General features: G+C 47.8%; 1 protein-coding gene across 2 annotated transcripts in view; it reads left to right on the top strand.

The window, feature by feature from the left end:
- The window catches only part of DAW1 (dynein assembly factor with WD repeats 1), a 156,902-nt gene that overhangs the window by 109,184 nt on the left and 20,047 nt on the right, over window positions 1–27,671 (top strand). For both annotated transcript variants that reach the window (XM_063915633.1, XM_063915634.1), the window contains exons 8-11: window positions 2,650–2,756; window positions 5,146–5,248; window positions 6,204–6,318; window positions 15,409–15,485. In XM_063915633.1, the coding sequence (XP_063771703.1) occupies window positions 2,650–2,756; window positions 5,146–5,248; window positions 6,204–6,318; window positions 15,409–15,485 (402 nt within the window). The remainder of the gene's footprint in view (window positions 1–2,649; window positions 2,757–5,145; window positions 5,249–6,203; window positions 6,319–15,408; window positions 15,486–27,671) is intronic.

Raw genomic sequence — 27,671 nt, 5'->3', positions numbered from 1 at the left:
GTGCCGCCGCCCAAGACAGGGGGTATAGTGTGCGGAACTGTTGCTGCCCCTTGGCACTTGCATTTGTGTTGCAGGATGAATGAGGGGGATGGAGGAAGAGAGACGAACACTGGGCCTTATTCAGACCCTGTCGCAGATAGCCGAAAATCGATTTTCAGCTGTCTGTGCACACGCATTGAATTGGGATTGCATGTCAGCGCCACAAATGCTGGGCGGCCTTTCCTTGTGCTGGGCAGCTCCCTGCATGCGAGTTTAGTGGTCGCAGATATTGCTAATATAGCAAAATCTGTGACCAACAACGAATAACCTCCACAGTCCACACACACAAATAGACCCAGCCAGCGCTGGGCACAACTTAATGGGCGAGATTCAAATGTTGCCCCTCTGGCAGCCACTAGACAGCACCCAAATTGTAGCTCCGTTTGGGCGCGATGGCTGCCGGGGTCTGTATTTCAGCTCAAATTTGCAAAAAGTTACCCATTTGGGCACCCAAACTTTTCACAATCGCACCCAGCACTTTGGTCGGGTTTAGCTGCTTTACGTGGGCGCCATCAGCGAGATAATGGGACTCAATTGACTATAGCCCCCGCGATATCCCGGCGCGATAATCAATTGAATTCCTCCCAGTATGTTGTAGAGCACATGTAAGACGTTCTGTAAAGGCAGTTTTTATTATACCCAGACAAAACAATTGACATCATTTACAACATCGGTTAGAGCAGCGTGAAACAACTTCTTTGCTGTTCTTTACTTTCTGTTCTCTCCTCAAGTGTTACTTAGGAGTAAGTGCAGTAGAGCTGTACACCCACTCACCTCAGTTTGCAGAGAGGAACATCTTACATCCACTTCTGCTAGGTCAGGTGGTTCTGTGCGGAGAGATCCATGTTCTATCTCATATAGGACTGTATTCATACCTTACACTGGGATCCCAGCCTGGTAACATTACCCCTGATGCTGGTAAATCCCGCTATTTCCCAGACAACATGTCTAGATTTAACACTCGAGCAAGAAGTGATTTTGCAAAGTAATCAATCTGCATTGTTAGTATTACAATAAGCATTATTTTGTCAATAAAATGAATTTGTTTTAAAAATAAACAATACATAGTTACATGGGCCCTCATTCTGAGTTGTTCGCTCGTTAGCTGCTTTTAGCAGCCGTGCAAACGCTAAGCCGCCGCCCTCTGGGAGTGTATCTTAGCTTAGCAGAAGTGCGAACAAAAGGATCGCAGCGCTGCTACAAAATAAGATTGTGCAGTTTCAGAGTAGCTCGAGACCTACTCCTAGCTAGCGATCACTTCAGAGTATTTAGTTCCTGTTTTGACGTCACAAACACGCCCTGCGTTCGGCCAGCCACGCCTACGTTTCCCCAGCCACTCCTGCATTTTTCTCTGACACACCTGCATTTTTACACACACACCCCGAAAACAGTCAGTTACCACCCAGAAACACCCACTTTCTGTCAATCACTCTGCGGCCAGCAGTGCGACTGAAAAGCGTTGCTAGAGCTTGTGTAAAACTGCATCGGCTTTTGTGAAAGTACGTCGCGCGTGCGCATTGAGCCGCATGCGCGGAAGTGCCGATTTTTAGCCTGATCGCTGCGCTGCGAACGAATGCAGCTAGCGATCAACTCAGAATGAGGGCAAAAGTCAGTGAGGTTGAAGAGAGGCAAAATGCCCATCGGGTTCAACCTGTATTCTGCATAATTTCAACCTGTATTCTGCGTAATAATACAGAAGTAATAGTAATATTTTAGATACATCATAATCCGTATTGTAGGATTCATATGACTCACAACGCAGCCATTTATCATGCCACTTTTACCTAAAAATCATGTGTCAACAGCAAATAGGTAAATCCTAGTAATTTGGCTGAGCCAAACTGTTATACCTAACCATAGTTTCACCAATTTATATATTATTATTTTTCCATAGTCATGATTTAAGGCAGGACTATGGATAAATAATAATAATATAAATAACATTTAGTGGGATTTATATACAGCTATAAAGCAGTAGCCAAACGATTAATGAAGTTTATTTATTAAGTGTTGGGTTCCAAAACGCGGCACTTCCAGTCGTGTTTATACCAGAAATTTAAAAGGCCAATGCTGCTACTCGCCATGTATCGCTAGTAAAATGATTGCCCTTTTAAATTTCGTGCATAAACACAATCGGCAGTGCTGGATTTTAGAATCTGACACTTAGTAAATTAACCCCAAAGTCTTAAAACATTTGCTTAGAGCATTTGAGTAAAATAATTTCAGCCACAAAATGGTTTCTGCTGTTACATCATGTTCCTATTTCCAAAGACATTGGGCGGGATGTAATGACATCCGAGTTTGACGGCTGTGCGGGATGCCGGATGAACTTGGACATTTTTTTAAAGGGACAATCACTTACAAGGCTAAACCATGCTTTGTAAAAGATTGCCCCTTTAAAAAAAAGTCAGAGTTCGTCCGGCATCCTGCATGGCCGCTAAACTCGGACTTCATTATATCCCGGCCATTTCATGTTAGTGGTCCCTTAAACACGTTACTTGCGAGAAGCCTCGTTCCTGCAAGTACAGGAAGTCATTGACGGAGCATTTTATGCATGTAAAGATGTCACATCTCTCCCTATAATACATGGTTCTGTTCCCTTATCTCTAGGGGCACTCTGCAGAAATAATTTCTCTCTCATTTAACACGACTGGAGACCGGCTGATCACAGGCTCCTTTGATCACACAGTGGCTGTATGGGACATTCCTTCTGGCAGGTACAGTGTTATCTATTTGGCATATTACTGATGCCATGTGCGCTGACATGATATAGAGATTAAGGTAGTTCCATGAAATAGCCAACATCGCAGTAACCGTAGAGCAGAGGTTCTTTACCTTCCTGTCAGGAAACAAGATGATGTCTTTGAATCAGCTCCGCAGCCTATTTATTACGTTTTTCTATAAATAAACAAATCAAGTACATCTATATTTATAATCTATCTATCTATCTATCTATCTATCTATCTATCTATCTATCTATCTCAGCATCAGCTTTATTGGCCAGGTATACTTGCGTATACTAGGAATTTGTCTTCGGTTTGCTATACAGCAGCCAAGAAGGTAACAGATAAGCAGGTGGTGGTGGTGGGGGAGGGGGGGGGAAGTAAAGTCATACAGATAGGAATACCGTAGGGACACAAGTGAGTTACAGTACATGTACGTCAGTAAATGTTCAGGAGTTCAGCAGGTGGACCGCTTGGGGAAATAAACTTTTGAGGCTTCTGGTGGACCTGGCGGGAACGGCCCTGTAACGCCTGCCTAAAGGAAGCAAGTTAAACATGCTGCTCTCTTTCTCTCTCTCTCTATACATCCACCTACCTGCCTATAGATCAGCCATAACATTAACAACACTGACAAATGAAGTGAATAACATTGATTATCTCATAACAATGGCACCTGTGAAGGGGTGGGCTATATTAGGCAGTAAGTGAACACTCACTTCTTGCAGTTAGATGTGTTGGAAGCACGAAAACGGGCAAGTGTAAAGTATATGAGCAACTTTGACAAGGGCCACACTGTGATGGCTAGACACCTGGGTCAGGTCATCTACAAAACGTTATTTTTATTAGGGGTGTTCCAGGTATGCAGTGGTTAATGCCTACCAAAAGTTGGCCAAGGAAGGACAACTCATGAAACAGTGACAGGGTCATGGGCACCCAAAGCTCATTGAGGCACGTGGGGAGCAAAGGCTAGACGTCTGGTCCTGTCCTACAGAAAAGTTGCTGTAGCACAAATTGCTGAGAAATCTAATGCTGGCTATGATAGATAGAAGTCAGAACACATAATGCATTGCAGCTTGCTGCATATAGAGTTACATAGATACAGACCGATCAGAGTGCCCATGCTGACCCTTGTCCACCGCCAAAAGCGACTACAATGGGCACATGAGCTTCAGAGCTGGATCATGGAGCAATGGAAGAAGGTGACCTGATTCACATTTTCTTCTACATCATCTGGACGGCCAGGCGTTTGTACTTCGTTTACTGGGGTAGAGATAGCACCAGATGCACTATGGGAAGAAGACAAAATGGCGTAGGCAGTGTGATGCTCCTGGTAATATTCTGCTAGGTAACCTTAGGTCTTGGCTTTCATGTGGATGTTACTTTGACACAATAGCACCTACTGTACCTAAACATTGTTGCAGACCAAGTAAACCTCTACATGGCAGCAATATTCCCCTATAACAATGGCCTCTTTCAGTAGGCTTAATGGACGCAAAGACGCAGCAATAGATCTCACCCGGCACCATTGGACGGCTGCAAGATCCATGGGGTCGCGAAAACGGTCCCTGCAAGTCCTACCTAGAGGCCAGGAAATCCCAGTTCTCTGACAGAGATCCTGGCCTTAGCTCTCCCCTGTAACAGCGGCGACACACCTCTGTTTGGCATAACGGAGGCCATCGCCAGCCCCTCCCCACCCTCAAACGGCATCAGACGCCCCAGACTCATATTGCACATCTGCAGTATGTGTCCGGCGCATGCGCAAATTATCACTACTCCAACCACATCTGAATCAGGCCCACAGACTGTGCTAGGTCGCAGGATCAATTTCCAGTTTGGCCACACACATGTAAAGTGAAATCGGACAGATTGGGGGGGATCTTAGTGCAGCCTGCAAATATCTGCATTCAGTCACTGCCAGTGGTCATATGCCCACTGCATTTATAGGTGTGCCCAAAGATAGTCAGTTTGAAATTGGGCATGGTAATAACATACAGTAGTTGCCTGAATGTCGGGAATACTCCAGAAGTAGGGAGTGGTCCTCAGACTTCTGCAAAAGCAAGCAGGTGTCCGGGAGAGCACTTACCTGCTGTAAAGTTGTCAGGAACAGGATGTGAATGGAGTCATCAACGCCCTACCCACCTCAGTAACCACAGAGCGACCAGGAGTAATGAAGTGAGTTGCGTCGTCACGCCTCTACAACTCTAGTGTTCCCGATGCCAGTGGGGCTTGATGGTTTGATTTCATTGTCCACTTCATGCTAAAGGGAAGTAGAAAAAGATATGTTAGAAGCAGACAGATTAGCAACTCTAGCACATTTATGAAGTTTAATAGTACTGTATTGTAGTATTACACCCTGATTATATGTTTGTTTTTCCCATTGCAGGAAGGTTCACACCCTCATAGGTCACCGTGGAGAGATCAGCAGTGCACAGTTCAACTGGGACTGCTCCCTAGTAGCTACAGCCTCAATGGATAAGTCCTGCAGGGTAAGGAGACAGTATAGTGAGATTGTCCTGGAGTTGCTGGGTTACAGCCCTCCACACAGGACCAGATTAACAATGGGGCAGATGGGACTTCACCTCCAGGCCTTCATATAAAAATAGGCCCAGCATTGTGACAGCATGATTACTGGCCCACCCACATGTCATACATAAATCATGTAAAAGGTAAACTGTGCTTAAGGTGGACAGGTACAAAAGGTCGACACATTCAAAAGGTTGACATGACAATGGTCGAAACACACATATAGTCGACACAAGTTTTTAAGGGTTTTCATATGTTTTTCAACTTTTTCTTGATTTACCATCCACGTGGACTACGATTGGAAATAGTAACCCGTACTAAGCGCAGCTGTAGTAGAGCGAAGCACTTTGCCTGAAGCGTGGTGAGTGAAGCGAGCCTGCGAGAGGCTGCGTTTGCTATAATTGTGGTCACATATCATGAAACAGTGAAAATTACACAATACAAACTGTAAAAACGTGTCGACCTTTTCTCTGTTGACCATTGCCATATATAGTTTTTGACCATGACGACCTTTTGTACCTGTCGACCTTTTCTAATGTCTAAATTTTCCATGTCGACCTTTTGATCCTATTGACCCTGTCAACATCACCATCTCTGCATGCATAGAAAGCTTTAAGCTGCCCCCTACACGCAGCGATTTCAGGTTCAGTTTGGTCACTGTGTGAAGACGTTTATCCAGATCTTTCTCTGCGTGGTCTTAAATAACCAAAATTCACAGCTGTTTATTGGTGCTGAAGCCAGGACTACATGATAACATGAGATGTTGTTATTGTACATGACGCTATCAGTCATGCTTGATCCCTATCTGCATACAGTAAGTATGTTCTGTAAATGGAGCCACAAAGTTGTATTGTTAGTTATCTTATTGTGTGTGACTCTCCATCTCTTGCTATAAATGAGGTGCTCTCTCCTATACAGCTGTGGGATGCCCTGAGTGGGAAATGTGTGGCCACTCTGACTGGGCATGAAGATGAGGTGCTGGACGTTGCATTTGATTCTACTGGACAGCTGGTAGCTACAGCTTCTGCTGATGGTAAAGATGTTTATGATGTGGGAAATATATGTAGAGGAGTTTATGGTGTGGGACATGTATGTTGAGGGATAAATGGTGTGGGACATTTATGTAGAAGGCTTTATGGTATGGCAGATGTATGCATAGGGGAAAAATGAGGCTGGACATGTATGTAGGGCGTTTATGGTGTGGGACATGCATGTAGAGGTGTTTATGGTGTGGGACATGTATATAGATGGGTAAATACTGCGGGACATGTATGTAGAGGGGTTTATGGTATGGGACATGCTTGTAGAGGTGTTTATGGTGTGGGACATGTATGTAGAGGGATAAATGGTGTGGGACATTTATATAGAAGGCTTTATGGTATGGAAGGTGTATGTATAGGGGACAAATTGGGTGGGACATGTATGTAGGGGGTTTATGGTGTGGGACATGCATGTAGAGGTGTTTATGGTGTGGGCCGGGGGGGTCATTCCGACCTGATCGCATGCTGACGTTTTTCGCAGCGATCAGGTCACAACAGCGGATTGTTGCTGGGCGATGGATTTAACGAAGAATTCATTCGCACAGCCGATCGCAAGAAGATTGACAGGAAGAAGGCGTTTGTGGGTGTCAAATGACCGTTTTCAGGGAGTGGTTGGAAAAACGCAGGCGTGTCCAAGCGTTTGCAGGGCGGGTGTCTGATGTCAATTCTGGGACCGGACAGGCTGAAGTGATCGCAGCGGCTGAGTAAGTTCAGACCTACTCAGAAACTGCACAAACTCTTTTTGTAGTGCTCGGCTGCACAGGCGTTCGCACACTTGCAAAGCGAAAATACACTCCCCAGTGGGCGGCGACTATGCGTTTGCACGGCTGCAAAAAGTAGCTAGCAAGCGATCAACTCGGAATGACTCCCCCCATGTATATAGAGGGGTAAATATTGCGGGACATGTATGTAGGGGGGGTTTATGGTATGGGACATGCTTGTAGAGGGGTTTATGGTGTGGGACATGTATGTAGAGGGGTAAATACTGTGGGACATTTTAGAAGGCTTTATGGTATGGGAGATGTATGTATAGGGAAAAAATTGTGTGGGACATGTATGTAAGGGGGTTTATGGTGTGGAACATGTAAGTAGTGGGGTAAATGGTGTGGAACATATATGTAGGGGGATTTATGGGGAGGGACATGTATGTAAAGAGGGTAAATGGTGTGGAATATGTATGTAGGGTGGAATATGGTTTGGGCCATAGATGAAGAGAGGTTTATGGTGTGGGACATGTATGTAAAGGAATTTATGGTGTGGGACATTTATGTAGAGGAATGTATGGTGTGGGACATGTATGTAAAGGGATTTACGGTGTGGGACATATATGTAGAGAGGTTTATGGTGCGGGACATGTATGTAGAGAGATTTACGGAGTGGTACATTTATGTAGAGGGATTTATGGTGTGGGACATGTATGTAAAGGGATTTATGGTGTGGGACATATATGTAGAGGGATTTATGGGGTGGGACATGTATGTAGACGGATTTATGGTGTGGGACATGTATGTAAAGGGATTTACGGTGTGGGACATATATGTAGAGAGGTTTATGGTGTGGGACATGTATGTAGAGAGATTTACGTTGTGGGACATATATGTAGAGGGATTTATGGTGTGGGACATGTATGTAAAGGGGTAAATGATGTGTATGTTGGGTGTTGTATTGATGGGAAATGGGATTTGAAACTTGCAGATGGGAGTTTCTTTTTCAACGTTTTAAAAAACATGTATATACACACTTATATATCACTATTTCATGTACACAAATATAACCTACACATTTATTTGCAAAAATACCCTAGGCTATAATTTTTCCATCATTAATAAACATTGTGAGAACCAAACCTGTGACACTATGGGGTAGATGTATTGGGGGAGAAGTAATTTCAGTGCATGTTATGTGCACTGATACCGCTATATTTCTCTGACGTCCTAAGTGGATGCTGGGGACTCCGTCAGGACCATGGGGAATAGCGGCTCCGCAGGAGACAGGGCACAAAAGTAAAAGCTTTAGGATCAGGTGGTGTGCACTGGCTCCTCCCCCTATGACCCCCCTCCAAGCCTCAGTTAGGTTTTTGTGCCCGGCCGAGAAGGGTGCAATCTAGGTGGCTCTCCTAAAGAGCTGCTTAGAGTAAAAGTTTTATTAGGTTTTTTATTTTCAGTGAGTCCTGCTGGCAACAGGCTCACTGCAACGAGGGACTTAGGGGAGAAGAAGTGAACTCACCTGCGTGCAGGATGGATTGGCTTCTTAGGCTACTGGACACTAGCTCCAGAGGGACGATCACAGGTACAGCCTGGATGGGTCACCGGAGCCGCGCCGCCGACCCCCTTGCAGATGCTGAAGAGAGAAGAGGTCCAGAAATCGGCGGCTGAAGACTTCTCAGTCTTCATGAGGTAGCGCACAGCACTGCAGCTGTGCGCCATTGCTCTCAGCACACTTCACACCAACGGTCACTGAGGGTGCAGGGCGCTGGGGGGGGGCGCCCTGGGCAGCAATGAAAGTACCTATACTGGCTAAAAATACATCATATATAGCCTCTGGGGTTATATGGATGTATTTAACCCCTGCCAGGTTGTCAGAAAAACGGGAGAAGAAGCCCGCCGAAAAGGGGGCGGGGCCTATTCTCCTCAGCACACAGCGCCATTTTCCCTCACAGAACTGCTGGAGGGAAGGCTCCCAGGCTCTCCCCTGCACTGCACTACAGAAACAGGGTTAAAACAGAGAGGGGGGGCACTTATTTGGCGATATGATTATATATTAAGATGCTATAAGGGAAAACACTTATATAAAGGTTGTCTCTGTATAATTATAGCGTTTTGGTGTGTGCTGGCAAACTCTCCCTCTGTCTCCCCAAAGGGCTAGTGGGGTCCTGTCCTCTATCAGAGCATTCCCTGTGTGTGTGCTGTGTGTCGGTACGTGTGTGTCGACATGTATGAGGAGGATGTTGGTGAGGAGGCGGAGCAATTGCCTGTAATGGTGATGTCACTCTCTAGGGAGTCGACACCGGAATGGATGGCTTATTTAGGGAATTACGTGATAATGTCAACACGCTGCAAGGTCGGTTGACGACATGAGACGGCCGGCAAACAAATTAGTACCTGTCCAGGCGTCTCAAACACCGTCAGGGGCTTTAAAACGCCCATTTACCTCAGTCGGTCGACACAGACACAGACACGGACACTGACTCCAGTGTCGACGGTGAAGAAACAAACGTATTTTCCTTTAGGGCCACACGTTACATGTTAAGGGCAATGAAGGAGGTGTTACATATTTCTGATACTACAAGTACCACAAAAAAGGGTATTATGTGGGGTGTGAAAAAACTACCTGTAGTTTTTCCTGAATCAGATAAATTAAATGAAGGCGCTCACACGCTTATCACAAGTGGCGTTACCGTCTCCAGATACGGCCGCCCTCAAGGAGCCAGCTGATAGGAGGCTGGAAAATATCCTAAAAAGTATATACACACATACTGGTGTTATACTGCGACCAGCGATCGCCTCAGCCTGGATGTGCAGCGCTGGGGTGGCTTGGTCGGATTCCCTGACTGAAAATATTGATACCCTTGACAGGGACAGTATTTTATTGACTATAGAGCATTTAAAGGATGCATTTCTATATATGCGAGATGCACAGAGGGATATTTGCACTCTGGCATCAAGAGTAAGTGCGATGTCCATATCTGCCAGAAGATGTTTATGGACACGACAGTGGTCAGGTGATGCAGATTCCAAACGGCACATGGAAGTATTGCCGTATAAAGGGGAGGAGTTATTTGGGGTCGGTCCATCGGACCTGGTGGCCACGGCAACAGCTGGAAAATCCACCTTTTTTACCCCAAGTCACATCTCAGCAGAAAAAGACACCGTCTTTTCAGCCTCAGTCCTTTCGTCCCCATAAGGGCAAGCGGGCAAAAGGCCAGTCATATCTGCCCAGGGATAGAGGAAAGGGAAGAAGACTGCAGCAGGCAGCCCATTCCCAGGAACAGAAGCCCTCCACCGCTTCTACCAAGTCCTCAGCATGACGCTGGGGCCGTACAAGCGGACTCAGGTGCGGTGGGGGGTCGTCTCAAGAGTTTCAGCACGCAGTGGGCTCACTCGCAAGTGGACCCCTGGAGCCTACAAGTAGTATCCCAGGGGTACAGATTGGAAATTCGAGACGTCTCCCCCTCGCAGGTTCCTGAAGTCTGCTTTACCAACGTCTCCCTCCGACAGGGAGGCAGTATTGGAAACAATTCACAAGCTGTATTCCCAGCAGGTGATAATCAAAGTACCCCTCCTACAACAAGGAAAGGGGTATTATTCCACACTATATTGTGGTACTGAAGCCAGACGGCTCGGTGAGACCTATTCTAAATCTGAAATATTTGAACACTTACATACAAAGGTTCAAATCAAGATGGAGTCACTCAGAGCAGTGATAGCGAACCAGGAAGAAGGGGACTATATGGTGTCCCTGGACATCAGGGATGCTTACCTCCATGTCCCAATTTGCCCTTCTCACCAAGGGTACCTCAGGTTCGTGGTACAGAACTGTCACTATCAGTTTCAGACGCTGCCGTTTGGATTGTCCACGGCACCCCGGGTCTTTACCAAGGTAATGACAGAAATGATGATTCTTCTTCAAAGAAAATGGACGATCTCCTGATAAGGGCAAGGTCCAGAGAACAGTTGGAGGTCGGAGTAGCACTATCTCAAGTAGTTCTACGACAGCACGGGTGGATTCTAAATATTCCAAAATCGCAGCTGTTTCCGACGACACGTCTGCTGTTCCTAGGGATGATTCTGGACACAGTCCAGAAAAGGGTGTTTCTCCCGGAGAAGAAAGCCAGGGAGTTATCCGAGCTAGTCAGGAACCTCCTAAAACCAGGAAAAGTGTCAGTGCATCATTGCACAAGGGTCCTGGGAAAAATGGTGGCTTCTTACGAAGCGATTCCATTCGGCAGATTTCACGCAAGAACTTTTCAGTGGGATCTGCTGGAAAAATGGTCCGGATCGCATCTTCAGATGCATCAGCGGATAACCCTGTCTCCAAGGACAAGGGTGTTTCTTCTGCGGTGGCTGCAGAGTGCTCATCTATTAAAGGGCCGCATATTCGGCATTCAGGACTGGGTCCTGGTGACCACGGATGCCAGCCTGAGAGGCTGGGGAGCAGTCACACAGGGAAAAAAATTTCCAGGGAGTGTGATATAGTCTGGAGACTTCTCTCCACATAAATATACTGGAGCTAAGGGCAATTTACAATGCTCTAAGCTTAGCAAGACCTCTGCTTCAAGGTCAGCCGGTATTGATCCAGTGGGACAACATCACGGCAGTCGCCCACGTAAACAGACAGGGCGGCACAAGAAGCAGGAGGGCAATGGCAGAAACTGCAAGGATTCTTCGCTGGGCGGAAAATCATGTGATAACACTGTCAGCAGTGTTCATTCCGGGAGTGGACAACTGGGAAGCAGACTTCCTCAGCAGGCACGACCTCCACACGGGAGAGTGGGGACTTCATCGGGAAGTCTTCCACATGATTGTGAACCGTTGGGAAAGACCAAAGGTGGACATGATGGCGTCCCGCCTGAACAAAAAACTGGACAGGTATTGCGCCAGGTCAAGAGACCCTCAGGCTGTGGACGTTCTGGTAACACCGTGGGTGTACCAGTCGGTGTATGTGTTCCCTCCTCTGCTTCTCATACCCAAGGTACTGAGAATTATAAGACGTAGAGGAGTAAGAACTATACTCGTGGCTCCGGATTGGCCAAGAAGGACTTGGTACCCGGAACTTCAAGAAATGCTCACAGAGGACTCATGGCCTCTGCCGCTAAGAAGGGACTTGCTTCAGCAAGTACCATGTCTGTTCCAAGACTTACCGCGGCTGCATTTGACGGCATGGCGGTGGAACGCCGGATCCTAAGGGAAAAAGGCATTCCGGAAGAGGTCATTCCTACCCTGGTCAAAGCCAGGAGGAGGTGACCGCACAACATTATCACCACATGTGGCGAAAATATGTTGCGTGGTGTGAGGCCAGGAAGGCCCCACGAAGAAATTTCAACTCGGTCGATTCCTGCATTTCCTGCAAACAGGAGTGTCTATGGGCCTCAAATTGGGGTCCATTAGGGTTCAAATTTCGGCCCTGTCAATTTTCTTCCAGAAAAGATTGGCTTCAGTTCCTGAAGTCCAGAAGTTTGTCAAGGGAGTACTGCATATACAACCCCCTTTTGTGCCTCCAGTGGCACTGTGGGATCTCAACGTAGTTCTGGGATTCCTCAAATCACATTGGTTTAAACCGCTCAAATCTGTGGATTTGAAATATCTCACATGGAAAGTGACCATGCTGTTGGCCCTGGCCTCGGCCAGGCGAGTGTCAGAATTGGCGGCTTTGTCTCACAAAGCCCATATCTGATTGTCCATTCGGACAGGGCAGAGCTGCGGACTCGTCCCCAGTTTCTCCCTAAGGTGGTGTCAGCGTTTCACCTGCACCAGCTTATTGTGGTACCTGCGGCTACTAGGGACTTGGAGGACTCCAAGTTGCTGGATGTTGTCAGGGCCCTGAAAATATAGGTTCCAGGACGGCTGGAGTCAGGAAAACTGACTTGCTGTTATCCTGTAGGCACCCAAAAAACTGGGTGCTCTTGCTTCTAAGCAGACGATTGCTAGTTGGATGTGTAGTACAATTCAGCTTGCACATTCTGTGGCAGGCCTGCCACAGCCAAAATATGTAAATGCCCATTCCACAAGGAAGGTGGGCTCATCTTGGGCGGCTGCCCGAGGGGTCTCGGCTTTACAACTTTGCCGAGCTGCTACTTGGTCAGGGGCACACCCTGGCTGAGGAGGACCTGGAGTTCTCTCATTCGGTGCTGCAGAGTCATCCGCACTCTCCCGCCCGTTTGGGAGCTTTGTTATAATCCCCATGGTCCTGACGGAGTCCCCAGCATCCACTTAGGACGTCAGAGAAAATAAGAATTTACTTACCGATAATTCTATTTCTCGTAGTCCGTAGTGGATGCTGGGCGCCCATCCCAAGTGCGGATTGTCTGCAATACTTGTACATAGTTATTGTTACAAAAATCGGGTTATTATTGTTGTGAGCCATCTTTTCAGAGGCTCCGCTGTTATCATGCTGTTAACTGGGTTCAGATCACAGGTTGTACAGTGTGATTGGTGTGGCTGGTATGAGTCTTACCCGGGATTCAAAATCCTTCCTTATTGTGTACGCTCGTCCGGGCACAGTATCCTAACTGAGGCTTGGAGGAGGGTCATAGGGGGAGGAGCCAGTGCACACCACCTGATCCTAAAGCTTTTACTTTTGTGCCCTGTCTCCTGCGGAGCCGCTATTCCCCATGGTCCTGGCGGAGTCCCCAGCATCCACTACGGACTACGAGAAATAGAATTATCGGTAAGTAAATTCTTATTTTCTAGGGGCCTAATTCAGACCTGATCGGTGCCGTGCATTTTCGCACAGCGAAATTTTCGCATAGGTGGTCGCTGGGCGGGAGGGGGGGGGGCCAGCAGCGTTTGGCCACCGTTTAGGGGGCTCGGTGCGGGCAATGCAGGCGTGCCCGGACCGTTGGGGGGGGGGGAGGCGTGACGTCACATGCAGCCGCTGCGACCCTCACAGCGATCGCCTGTGGGTGGAGTTCTCACTCCCTTGCTTTGGCATGAGGGATGTTAATACATGATATGTGGGGGTATAATACATTTACCTTTATGTAACTGCCTCCAATACTAACAGCTTTCTAAACAGTCTTGCTATCATATGTGCCAGTTTTCTTGGAGGTTTCAGGATGATTTCCCGACTCTTTCATGTACCTCACGTAGGTTGCAGACGGCAGAATTAACGCACAACATCCGCAACTTGCCATTTGTAATTGAATTGCAGAGGCAGTGGTGAATCTAGGGGTCTGAGCACCCTCGCAAAGCAAGGGACTGGTGTCCCCTCACCGCCACATCCATACAATGGTGATCCGTACCAAAATTACAATTGGCCAGTGGCACTGTGTCTAACACAAAAAAAACCCAGAAGCTCCGACCCAAATTGATTTTAAAAAAAGGAACCTGAAAACAACTATACAGCGACGACGCAGGACCTACCAAGGGAATCCCACTCTGCTCTATACAATCACATCACACTATTATTATATTGTTATTAAGATACATATATACACAGACACATACATGCACCCACACTGTACAGTTTACTCTGTTTTCAACATACTGTACACACAAGCGCATCTAGTGCAAGAGCCTATGCTCTAGGTGAGAGGACCTCTCCCAGTGCCCCACACACCCTGTCAGACCCAACGCACTACTACAGTGCACATAATCAGAACATCCAGCACTTGGATCGGTTACAGGTGGTCACACTAAATCCTATCCTCTGCTAAATCAGCAACAAATCTCCCTCTGCAGCCCATGCAATTGTCCTGGCAAAAAAGACAGAGGGGTGCCCAACAGTGACCCCTGTTCCCTATATGCAGCCCCCTCCCCCCCCCCCCCCCCCCCTCCCATCCCACTCATCTCCTCCTCCTGCAGCTCACGGACGTCCAGTGTTCGTCCACTTCCCTTCCTACAGCCAGGGAAACTGACACGCAAGAGACCCCATCCCCACAGACCATCAATGCACCCGACTCATGTGCAGCACCAGACCCCCACATGTACAGCAACACCAGCCATACACAAGGTTGCTGCAGATGGTCACAGGAAACATCCCTCTTCTTACCTTTACTAAAGGACCTTCCCTTCTGACTTCACTGTCACTGGCCTGGACTTTGCAGTAACATTTTACTTTCTGTTTTAATGTAAGATATATAAGATTCCTGTTTAATACATGTATTCATTAAAGTGCGTGTGTGTGTGTGTGTGCGCACACGCTATGGCTACTATGGTTTACTATTTAATGGCTGGTGTGATGAAAAAGTTGGTTAGGTGTGTGAGACAGAGTTTTAGTTGGACAGACAAGTTGGATGGTCGGTCAGAAGATTATGGAGGAAAGTTGGTCTGATGTATGGCCCACATAACTAAGTAGTGAACCTTATACAGTTGAAGATATGCATTTCTGTGTCTAATATAAGGCTGTCAATCTGTTTTCAACAGGAACAGCCAGAGTGTACAATGCAGTCAGCAGGAAGTGCATAGCCAAGTTAGAGGGACATGATGGTGAGATTTCCAAGGTGAGTTTGTACACCCTCCATCAGGTTTAGGCTGCTAGACACACATTAATTGCCCAATCAGTGCCGGATTGAGGGGGTAATTCAGAGTTGATTGCAGCAGCAAATTTGTTAGCATTTGGATAAAACCATGGGGGTCATTCCGAGTTGATCGCTCGCTAGCAGTTTTTAGCAGCCGTGCAAAAGCTATGCCGCCGCCCACTAGGGAGTTTATTTTAGCTTAGCAGAGGTGCGAACGCATGTGCAGCCGAGCTCTGCAAAAACAGTTTGTGCAGTTTCAGAGTAGCTCTGAACCTACTCAACGTTTGCGATCACTTCAGCCTATTCGTGTCTGTATTTGACGTCATACACCCACCCAGCGACCGCCCAGCCACGTCTGCGTTTTTTCAGACACGCCTGCGTTTTTGCAAACACTCCCTGAAAACGGTCAGTTGACACCCAGAAACGCCCCCTTCCTGTCAATCTTCTAGCGGCCGCCAATGCGAAGAAAAACTTTGCTAGAACCTGAGCACAACCACAAAGGTCTTTGTACCCGTACATCGCGCGTGCGCATTGCGGGTCATACGCATGCGCATAAATGCCGTATTTTCACTTCGGTGGAGACTGGAGGTGCAGCCTGGAGAGAGAGGAGCACAAGAGGATGGCCTGAGGTAAGTTAACCCCTTGGCCAGTGCAGTATGGAGATAGGGGTGGGGTGATGTGAGCATGCTACAAGACTAATTAGGGCTGTTGAAATCACAATACACAACATTTAGACTGAAGGGGGGGGGGGGGTCAAGAGAGCACACAGAGTATATAATTTTGTAAATTTAATTGGTGGCTGCCCCAAAAAATGAGTTGTTAGTTGTCCCCACAAACATTCATCTGACCCTGTGCCCTAGCATATATACAATATAATATAGTGGGCTTAAATTCTGTCACCACAGTTGAGCACTAGAGATAATGGCAGGCCATTCCACCCTCAGAGCTTAGTGCTGCTAGACAGACACACGGCCCACCCCACCTCATGCACCTAGTTCCCTCCTCTGGTAGCACAAAATGTAGGGGAGTCTTTACCTGCCCGACACAGAAGCACAGAGGTCAGGCAGGTATCGATGATTTCAATGTCAGTACTAGCCGTATAAACAGCGCTCAAATCGATGTATTAACCTAGAACAGAACACTGACAGCAGGAGAGAGAGAAAAGAGTGGGAGAGGACCATGGAGTGGGGAGAGAGAGAGAGGGGGAAGAGAGATGGGGCATGAGAGGGAGAGATTGACTGGGGAACAAGGGTAAAGACAGAGATAGATAGTAAAGAGTGGGAATGGGCAGAGCCAGATAAGGAATAAGAAAGGAGGAGAGAGATGCTGAGAGACAGGGTAAGATGGAGCAGCCAAGGAAAGGGATGGGAGTACAGAGAAAGGGAAAGAAAAAATTTGTCAATGACAGCCACAACAGCTAGCGACCCACCGCACATGCTCACTACTACAGGCAACCGCAGCGAGAATAGGAGACACGAGAGAAGAGGGGGACAGAAAACACAGAAGAGAGAGAGGAGGAAATGGGACAGAAAACACGAACGGGAGAGAGATGGGGGACAGAAAACACGGAGAGGAGAGAGGAGGGGAACAGAAACATGGCAGGGAGAGAAGAGGAGCATAAAACACAGAGGGAAGAGAGGAGGGGGACAGAAAACACAGCGGGGAGAAAGGAGGAGGGGGACTGAAAACACATAGGGGAGAGAGGAGGGGGACAGAAAACACATAGGGGAGAGAGGAGGGGGACAGAAAACACGGAGAGGAGAGAGGAGGGGAACAGAAACATGGCAGGGAGAGAGGAGGAGCATAAAACAAAGAGGGAAGAGAGGAGAGGGACAGAAAACACTACGGGGAGAAAGGAGGAGGGGGACAGAAAGCACAGGGGAGAGAGGAGGGGGACAGAAAACACTGCGGGGAGAGAGGAGGGGGACAGAAACATGGCAGGGAGAGAAGAGGAGCATAAAACACAGAGGGAAGAGAGGAGGGGGACAGAAAACACAGCGGGGAGAAAGGAGGAGGGGGACTGAAAACACATAGGGGAGAGAGGAGGGGGACAGAAAACACATAGGGGAGAGAGGAGGGGGACAGAAAACACGGAGAGGAGAGAGGAGGGGAACAGAAACATGGCAGGGAGAGAGGAGGAGCATAAAACAAAGAGGGAAGAGAGGAGAGGGACAGAAAACACTGCGGGGAGAAAGGAGGAGGGGGACAGAAAGCACAGGGGAGAGAGGAGGGGGACAGAAAACACATAGGGGAGAGAGGAGGGGGACAGAAAACACATAGGGGAGAGAGGAGGGGGACGGAATACACGGAGAAGAGAGAGGAGGGGAACAGAAACATGGCAGGGAGAGAGGAGGAGCATAAAACACAGAGGGAAGAGAGGAGAGGGACAGAAAACACTGCGGGAAAAAAGGAGGAGGGGGACAGAAAACACAGGGGAGAGAGGAGGGGGACAGAAAACACATAGAGGAGAGAGGAGGGGGACAGAAAACACATAGGGGAGGGGGACAGAAAACACATAGGGGAGAGAGGAGGGGGACAGAATCCACGGAGAGGAGAGAGGAGGGGAACAGAAACATGGCAGGGAGAGAGGAGGAGCAGAAAACACAAAGGGAAGAGAGGAGGGGGACAGAAAACACTGCGGGGAGAAAGGCAGAGGGGGACAGAAAACACATAGGGGAGGGAGAGAGGAGTGGGACAGAAAACACTGTGGGGAGAGAGGAGGAGGGGGACAGAAAACACATAGGGGAGAGAGGAGGAAATAACCAATAAGAAGAAAAGTGCAGAACCAGTATTAAAAAGGGGAGAGGAGGGGGAATAGTGGAGGAAATAGGGGGTAGATGGGAGGAATAGGAGGAGAGGGAAGGAATAGGGGGTAGATGGGAGGAATAGGAGGAGAGGGAAGGAATAGGTGGAGATGGGAAGAAAAGGGGAGATAGTAGGAATAGGTCACGATGTGAGAGATTGGAAGGTGGGAGAAACCCTGCACAATAGCTAGCAACACGGCATATGAAGGGTTCAAAATACTTGTATATACTGTATACTCCTGGTCCTTACAATCTCATGGCAGTGAGACCTGGAGCACGTCCCTGCTGAGAATGCACATGCCCACCTCAGGACATGCCATTCTTGCATATATATCATGCTACCAATGATATCTTTAACAAGCAGCCAATGATTGCAGCTATCCTCCTGTTGTGTTTTATCATTGGCTCGTCCTGTGTTTAGTGTTCATAGCATTGATACACTTATTTCTCTTACGTCCTAGAGGATGCTGGGGACTCCGTAAGGACCATGGGGTATAGACGGGCTCCGCAAGAGACATGGGCACTATAAAGAACTTTAGAATGGGTGTGCACTGGCTCCTCCCTCTATGCCCCTCCTCCAGACCTCAGTTAGTTCCTGTGCCCAGAGGAGACTGGGTGCATTACAAGGAGCTCTCCTGAGTTTCTCTGAAAAAAGAATTTTGTTAGTTTTTTATTTTCAGGGAGCACTGCTGGCAACAGACTCCCTGCATTGTGGGACTGAGGAGAGAGAAGCAGGCCTACTTAAGTGATAGGCTCTGCTTCTTAGGCTACTGGACACCATTAGCTCCAGAGGGTCGGAACACAGGTGTCCCCTCGCAGTTCGTCCCAGAGCCGCGCCGCCGTCCTCCTCACAGAGCCGGAAGAAAGAAGCCGGGTGAGTATAAGAAGAAAGAAAACTTCAAAGGCGGCAGAAGACTTCAGATCTTCTCTGAGATAACGCGCAGCGGTAACACTGATCCCACAGCACTAACCAGCGCCATTTTCTCCACAGAGCACTGCAGAGAAGCTGGCTCCCCGGACTCTCCCCTGCTGTACACGGTGACACAGGGCAGAAAAGAGGGGGGGGGGCATTTGTAAGGCGCAGTGAGTGTATTATATACAGATAATTGTATATAAAAGCGCTATTTCCAGTGTGAGTTGGTGCTGGGTGTGTGCTGGCATACTCTCTCTCTGTACCTCCAAAGGGCCTTATTGGGGAACTGTCTCCATATAAATATATCCCTGTGTGTGTGTGGGGTGTCGGTACGAGTGTGTCGGCATGTCTGAAGCGGAAGGCTCATCTAAGGAGGAGGTGGAGCAGATGATTGTGGTGTCTCCGTCGGCAACGCCGACACCTGATTGGTTGGACATGTGGAATGTTTTAAATGCAAATGTGACTTTATTACATAAAAGGATGGACAAAGCAGAGTCCAGGGTAAAAGCAGGGAGTCAATCCATGGCTTTGGCTGTGTCACAGGGCCCTTCAGGGTCCCAAAAATGTCCTCTATCCCAAATAGCAGACAGATACCGACACGGATTCTGACTCCAGTGTCGACTACGATGATGCAAGGTTACACCCAAGGGTGGCCAAAAGTATTCATTATATGATTATTGCAATAAAAGATGTTTTGCATATCACAGATGACCCCTCTGTCCCTGACACGAGGGTGCGCATGTATAAGGAAAAGAAACCTGAGGTAACCTTTCCTCCATCTCATGAGCTAAACAAGTTATTTGAAAAAGCTTGGGAAACTCCAGATAAAAAAACTGCAGATTCCCAAGAGGATTCTTATGGCGTATACTTTTCCTGCACGGGACAGGGTACGGTGGGAATCCTCGCCCAGGGTGGACAAGGTTTTAACGCGCTTGTCCACGAAGGTGGCGCTACCGTCTCCAGACACGGCAGCCCTCAAGGATCCTACTGATCGCAGACAGGAAACTACCTTAAAATCTATTTATACACATACGGACGGGTGCTTTACTCAGGCCGGCAATAGCATCGGCATGGGTATGTAGCGCAGTTGCAGCTTGGACAGATACCTTGTCAGCTGATATTGATACCCTAGATAGGGATACCATTTTATTGACCTTAGGTCACATTAAAGACGCTGTCTTATATATGAGAGACGCTCAGAGAGACGTTGGGCTGCTAGGTTCGAGAGCCACCGTCATGGCGATTTCGGCTAGGCGAGCCCTGTGGACCCGCCAATGGACAGGTGATGCCGACTCAAAGAGGCATATGGAGGTTTTACCTTACAAGGGTGAGGTTTTATTTGGGGAAGGTCTCACGGACCTGGTTTCCACAGCTACCGCGGGTAAATCTACTTTTTTGCCTTTTGTTCCCCCACAGCAAAAGAAAACTCCACAATATCAGATGCAGTCCTTTCGGTCGCATAAGTCCAGAAGAGGTCGGGGCTCATCCTTCCTCGCCAGAGGTAAGGGTAGAGGGAAAAGAACGCCTGCTACGGCTAGTTCCCAGGAGCAGAAGTCCTCCCCGGCTTTCACTAAATCCACCGCATGACGCTGGGGCTCCACTGAGGGAGTCCGCACCAGTGGGGGCACGTCTTCGACTCTTCAGCCAGGTCTGGGTTCTGTCAGACGTGGATCCTTGGGCGCTGGAAATTGTGTCCCAAGGCTACAAACTGGAATTCGAAGAGGTGCCTCCTCGCCGATTTTTCAAGTCGGCCTTGCCAGCTGCTCCCCCAGAGAGGGAAATAGTGTTAGCTGCAATTCAAAATCTGTGTCAACAGCAAGTGATTATCAAGGTTCCCCTAGTCCAACAGGGGAAAGGGTACTATTCAACCCTGTTCGTGGTCCCGAAACCGGATGGCTCGGTCAGACCCATTTTAAATCTAAAATCCCTAAACCTGTACTTGAAAAAGTTCAAATTCAAGATGGAATCGCTTCGGGCAGTGATTTCCAGCCTGGAAGGGGGGGATTTTATGGTGTCACTGGACATAAAGGATGCATACCTTCATGTACCCATATATCCTCCTCATCAGGAGTACCTGAGATTCGTTGTACAGGACTGTCATTACCAGTTTCAGACGTTGCCGTTTGGGCTTTCCACGGCCCCGAGGATTTTCACCAAGGTGATGGCGGAGATGATGGTGCTCCTGTGCAGGCAGGGAGTCACAATTATCCCGTACTTGGACGATCTCCTGATAAAAGCGAGATCGAGAGATCAATTGCTGAAAAGCGTGTCTCTCTCCCTGAGAGTGCTACAACAGCACGGTTGGATTCTAAATCTGCCAAAGTCTCAATTGATTCCAACGACTCGTCTATCATTCCTAGGCATGATTCTGGACACGGAACAGAAGAGGGTTTTTCTCCCGATGGAAAAAGCCCAGGACCTCCAGAACATGGTCAGAGACCTGCTAAAACCAAAAATAGTGTCTGTTCATCAATGCACTCGAGTTCTGGGAAAAATGGTGGCAACCTACGAGGCCATCCCCTTCGGCAGGTTCCATGCGAGGACATTTCAGTGGGACCTTCTGGACAAGTGGTCCGGGTTCCATCTACAAATACATCAGAAGATAAGCCTGTCCCCCAGGGCCAGGTTGTCTCTCCTGTGGTGGCTGCAGAGTGCTCACCTTCTAGAGGGTCGCAGGTTCGGCATTCAAGACTAAGTTCTGATAACCACGGACGCGAGCCACCGAGGATGGGGAGCAGTCACACAAGGAAGAAATTTTCAGGTACTATGGTCAAGCCAGGAGGCTTGTCTACACATCAAAGTACTGGAATTGAGGGCCATATACAACGGCCTACGACAAGCGGAGAATCTTCTTCGCAACCTACCGGTTCTGATTCAATCAGACAACGTCACAGCCATGGCTCATGAAAACCGCCAAGGCGGGACAAGGAGCAGAGTGGCAATGGCGGAAGCCACCAGGATTCTTCGCTGGGCGGAAAATCACGTAAGCGATCTGTCAGCAGTCTTCATTCCGGGAGTGGACAACTGGGAAGCAGACTTCCTCAGCAGACACGATCTCCATCCAGGAGAGTGGGGACTTCATCAAGAAGTTTTTGCAGAGATAACAAGTCATTGGGGACTTCCTCAAGTAGACATGATGGCGTCGCGCCTCAACAAGAAGCTTCGGAGGTATTGTGCCAGGTCAAGAGACCCTCAGGCAGTAGCGGTGGACGCCCTGGTGACACCATGGGTGTTTCAGTCGGTCTATGTGTTCCCTCCTCTTCCTCTCATCTCAAAAATATTGGGAATCATAAGACGAAAAAGAGTGCAGACAATACTCATTGTTCCAGATTGGCCTCAAAGGGCCTGGTATTCAGATCTTCAGGAAATGCTCACAGAAGATCCTTGGCCTCTTCCTCTCAGGGAGGACCTGTTGCAGCAGGGGCCCTGCGTGTTCCAAGACTTACCGCGGTTATGTTTGACGGCATGCCGGTTGAACACCGAATCCTAGCTGGGAAAGGTATTCCGGAAGAAGTAATCCCTACGCTGATAAAGGAGGTAACGGCGAAACATTATCACCTTATCTGGAGGAAGTATGTATCTTGGTGTGAAGCCAAGAATGCTCCTACGGAAGATTTCCATCTGGGCCGTTTTCTCCACTTTCTACAGACAGGAGTGGATATGGGCCTGAAGTTAGGCTCCATTAAGGTACAGATTTCGTCCCTATCTATTTTCTTTCAGAAGGAATTGGCTTCTCTACCAGAAGTCCAGACTTTTGTAAAGGGAGTGCTGCACATCCAGCCTCCTTTTGTGCCCCCAGTGGCACCATGGGACCTTAACGTGGTATCACGGCTCCTAAACTCTCACTGTTTTGAACCGCTTCAGACGGTTGAATTAAAATTTCTCACTTGGAAGGTGGTCATGTTGTTTGCCTTGGCATCTGCGAGGCGGGTGTCCGAATTGGCGGCCCTATCTGATTTTCCATATGGATAGAGCGGAGTTGAGGACTCGTCCTCAATTTTTGCCCAAGGTGGTTTCATCATTTCATATAAACCAGCCTATTGTGGTGCCTGTGGCTACTGGTGACTTGGAGGACTCCAAGTCCCTGGATGTAGTCAGGGCCTTAAAAATCTATGTAGCCAGGACAGCTCGGGTTAGGAAAACAGAGGCACTGTTTGTCCTGTATGCTCCCAACAAAATTGGGGCTCCTGCTTCAAAGCAGACTATTGCTCGTTGGATCTGTAACACGATTCAGCAGGCGCATTCTACGGCTGGATTGCCGAAGTCAGTAAAAGCCCATTCTACCAGGAAGGTGGGCTCATCTTGGGCGGCTGCCCGAGGAGTCTCGGCGCTTCAACTTTGCCGAGCAGCTACGTGGTCGGGTTTAAACACTTTTGCTAAGTTCTACAAGTTTGATACCCTGGCTGATGAGGACCTTATGTTTGCTCAATCGGTTCTGCAGAGTCGTCCGCACTCTCCCGCCTGGTCTAGAGCTTTGGTATGGACCCCATGGTCCTTTTGGAGTCCCCAGCATCCTCTAGGACGTAAGAGAAAATAGGATTTTAATACCTACTGGTAAATCCTTTTCTCCTAGTCCGTAGAGGATGCTGGGCGCCCATCCCAGTGCGGACTGTTTCTTGCAGTTGTATTGTTAGTTGTTGGTTTCGATTACACGAAGGTTGTGTATCGGTTATGTTCAGCTTGTTGCTGTGTTTCGTTCATACTGTATCTGGTATTCCTGATAATCCAGTTGTACGGTGTGTTTGTGGTGTGAGCTGGTATGTATCTCACCCTTAGTGTAACAAAAATAATTTTCCTCGAAATGTCCGTCTCCCTGGGCACAGTTCCTATAACTGAGGTCTGGAGGAGGGGCATAGAGGGAGGAGCCAGTTCACACCCATTCAAAGTCTTATAGTGTGCCCATGTCTCCTGCGGATCCTGTCTATACCCCATGGTCCTTTTGGAGTCCCCAGCATCCTCTACGGACTAGGAGAAAAGGATTTAACGGTAGGTATTAAAATCCTATTTTTACAGGACACTTAAGTATTCTACATGTCTGTTGACTGTGTTAGTTAAGAAACAGTGCATTTAGTCAGGGTTATTTAGTACAAGTTTCCTGTGATATACATCCAGTCTTTACTGTGCATTGATATATCTATTGAGTGTATGGCTATACTTCGTATTACTCTGTATTGCTAGTCCAGTGCAGTTTTATAGCATGTTATAATTCCTGCATTGTACAATGTGACTGGTGTGTGTGCATATAGCTGCTGTGTGACCTCCATTTCGTGTATCTCACTCAGATTGCTATCCTTATATTCTGCAACCTGAGGGGGCTAAGTGCGTCAGGGTTATATTTAATATAGGTGTTTCACAAGACATACTTATTGTGTATTTTTCTCTGTGAATTTTAGTCGCCTTATACCTCTGGAACTCTCTGTTTGTGCTAATACACTACACGGGGGGTTCTTGTCAGGTGTTGGGCTGCTGATATTGTACTGTGTTGCCTTGAATTGAGCTTTCAGATATGTTAGCTACAAGGGGCGACGGAGCTGGGGCTGATCCCACAGTGCGTGGTGGTGACGCTGCAGACACGTTTGAGGAAAATATAGCAGCAGAGGGTTCAGGTTCTGGGGGTTCCTTACCCCCCAGTGGGACCGTAGCAACGGGGGTTCAAAATGATCCACCTTGGGATACTTTCTCCACGTTATTGAATACGCTGGTAACTAGACTTACGCCCCCTATGGGACCTTCTGTGCTGGTACAACCACTTATGGTCCCCACGGTTAATCTGCCATGGGCAGATCAACTGTCCACTCAGTTACTAAACAGAAATCTCACCCTTGTCCGCCTAAGACCAAGGGGTACTCTAAGCGGGCCGTTACTTCCTCACAATCCACCAACGTCCCAGACACCTCGTCTGATGAGGATGGCATATATACTGACCCCACAAACACTGATTCTGATGCTTCTGATGGGTAATCTGTTTCACAGGTGGATGTTCCTGACTTGTTGAAGGCTATCGGGTTAATCCTTCAAATTACTGATGATCCAGAGCCTGATACTGCCCCTAAGAAACCGGACAGATTTAAACGTCAGAAAGTGGTTAAACAAGTTTTACCTCACTCTGACCATTTAATTGACATACGTCAGGAATCCTGGGAAAATCCGGGAAAGAAAATCACGCCTCACAAGAAGATGCTGGCTTGCTATCCCCTCACGGCAGAGCTAAGTAAAAATTGGGAGACACCCCCGCCGCGGCTGGTGGTATCCTCAGCTCTGCCTGTAACGACCGTCACGTCTCTGAAAGAACCGACGGATAAGCGTGTGGAGGGTTGTTTAAAGGCGATTTACACCCTAGCTGGTGCTGCGCATCGGCCCACTATTGCAGCAACTTGGGCTGCAGAGGCTATTGAAGCGTGGGCTCAGGAGTTAGAAGCTGAGCTGCCTTCCAACGCTTCTGATCATGCTAGACAATGTCTGTCGTACATTGTCACAGCTTCTCATTAAATTAAGGAGGCGGCTTCTGATCCCTGTCAAAGTCAGAAAAATATCCCCATACACGTTGCCATATTTGCACCGCACACTGGTCCGTGCTGCGCATGCGTACGCTCTCCCGTGAAGGCGCATACCCGCAATAGCGTGCACTCGCAGGCGCGGTATGCGTATTTACGGTAGAGTTTATGTAGTCGTAGCGTGCGACTCATTCGTTACATATTTTCACAATTAATGTAGTTTATAGATCATGATCCCTTTGATAGTTTCTGAAAGTTTGGTTAATATAGAAGGTCCCTGTTTAAAGTAATCCCTCTTTGTATTGTACGAAGGGTCTAACAGGAATCATACAGCAGTGTTTGGTACCCATCGGAAGAGTATTTAATTAGCAATATTCCGGTGTTGGTTTGGAGCGTATTAATCGCTCGTGCGAATAGTTATGGACATAAGAAGTTTATGTCCATTTCTACTATTTACTCATACTCAGGTATGCGGCGGGAAACTTAGTTCCCCACCCACCTGAGCTGTTTGAAATCGTCACAGCCCACCTGTATGAATCAACCTATGACCTTTTGTTGTACAGGGTCGAATTCCTTCATCCAATGGACAATGGGATTGTAGGGACTATGAGATTGCATTGTGTGTGGGGCATAAATAGGCAGGCCGACCACATCCAGCTCTCACTCTTCAACGGTTCTCATTGCTGAAAATCGGGTGCTGGATGTCCAGGCGCATGCGATCGTTTACCCTTGTGCGTAAGTTTCTCTCCGTAATCATTGTCTTACTGTGAGCCAATTTCTCTCATCCCTCTCCGTCTCTCTCTCTCTCTCTCTTTCCCTTCTCTTTCTCTCGTATCTCCCCTAGACTAGTATTGTATTGTATTAGATAGTATTGTATTTTGGTTAGGAAGTCTTTGTTATATTGTAGTGTATCATTTGTACTGTTATCCCCTTTTTACAAGTATACTAGATATAATACAGTTAATAGGCTTTGGACCCTAAACCAGTATCTGTGTATTTCCTATAGTGTTAAGTGTTCACTTGAGCGTCGGTGACGCTCAAGCAGCTTTGTAGTTAGTCAGGTTACACAAGGTTGCACTTACACCCTGTACTCACATTAAGGTATTCTGTGTATTTCATTGGTATAAGGTTTAGACATAAAGGTATAGCGTTGTGAGCGTCTGCGCCGCTGGTGATCTCCTCGTGGTCTCGAGCGTCCGCTACGCCATAGCGAATCATTACTCTAGTCATAGCCAATAACGTGTCCTGTGATCACTGGGCCGTGAGCGAACGTGACGCTTGAGCGTCTCGCCTACGGCTGAGCGATCGTTACGCAACTAGCGTACCATTACGGTACTTCTTAAGTAAACAGCGTACAGTGTTCTTAGACTTCATAAAGGGTTGTTTATACGACAAGGGAATTTAGCATTGTCAATTGGGGACTCGTCCTATCCTTCTCATATCTGCACTAGGTAGATCAGCAGACATTATCCCCCCAGCAAAGGGTGGGAGGTTGTCTCGCAGTGCTGACGGGATAAGCGTCTGCTTCGCTTAGATAAAGAGTGCTGAAGGAATCCGGGAACCGGAAGTAAGAACAAAACGCTTGTGTCTTTTAAAACTGTTTTATTTCTCTTCTGTCTTGCGTATACACGCACGCATACATTTATCTGCATTTCTTTTTCAAATTTCGTATATCACTATTCCTGTTTGCCAAGTTTTATAGTTGATAGAAAGTGCAAAAAGAGATTTGCTGTTATTTCATAGTAGAGGTAATAGTTAAAGTATAGACCAACACACGGCTTGTCTGGGAGATAAGACAGTCAGTGTGGTGTGCGGTAGATGATCAGGGATCACCTACATTGATAAAGGTAGAAATTGTGTTACGGTGGATCTTTGTTTTGCGTACACGTGTCCCTAACAAAAGACTTGCGTACGCAATCCAAACGGCAGACGCACGCAGCGTACATTACGCAACGTA

This window comes from Pseudophryne corroboree, chromosome 4 (genome assembly GCF_028390025.1).
Source record: "Pseudophryne corroboree isolate aPseCor3 chromosome 4, aPseCor3.hap2, whole genome shotgun sequence".
Classification (NCBI taxonomy): domain Eukaryota; kingdom Metazoa; phylum Chordata; class Amphibia; order Anura; family Myobatrachidae; genus Pseudophryne; species Pseudophryne corroboree.
This window is presented reverse-complemented; position numbering and strand designations above follow the sequence as displayed.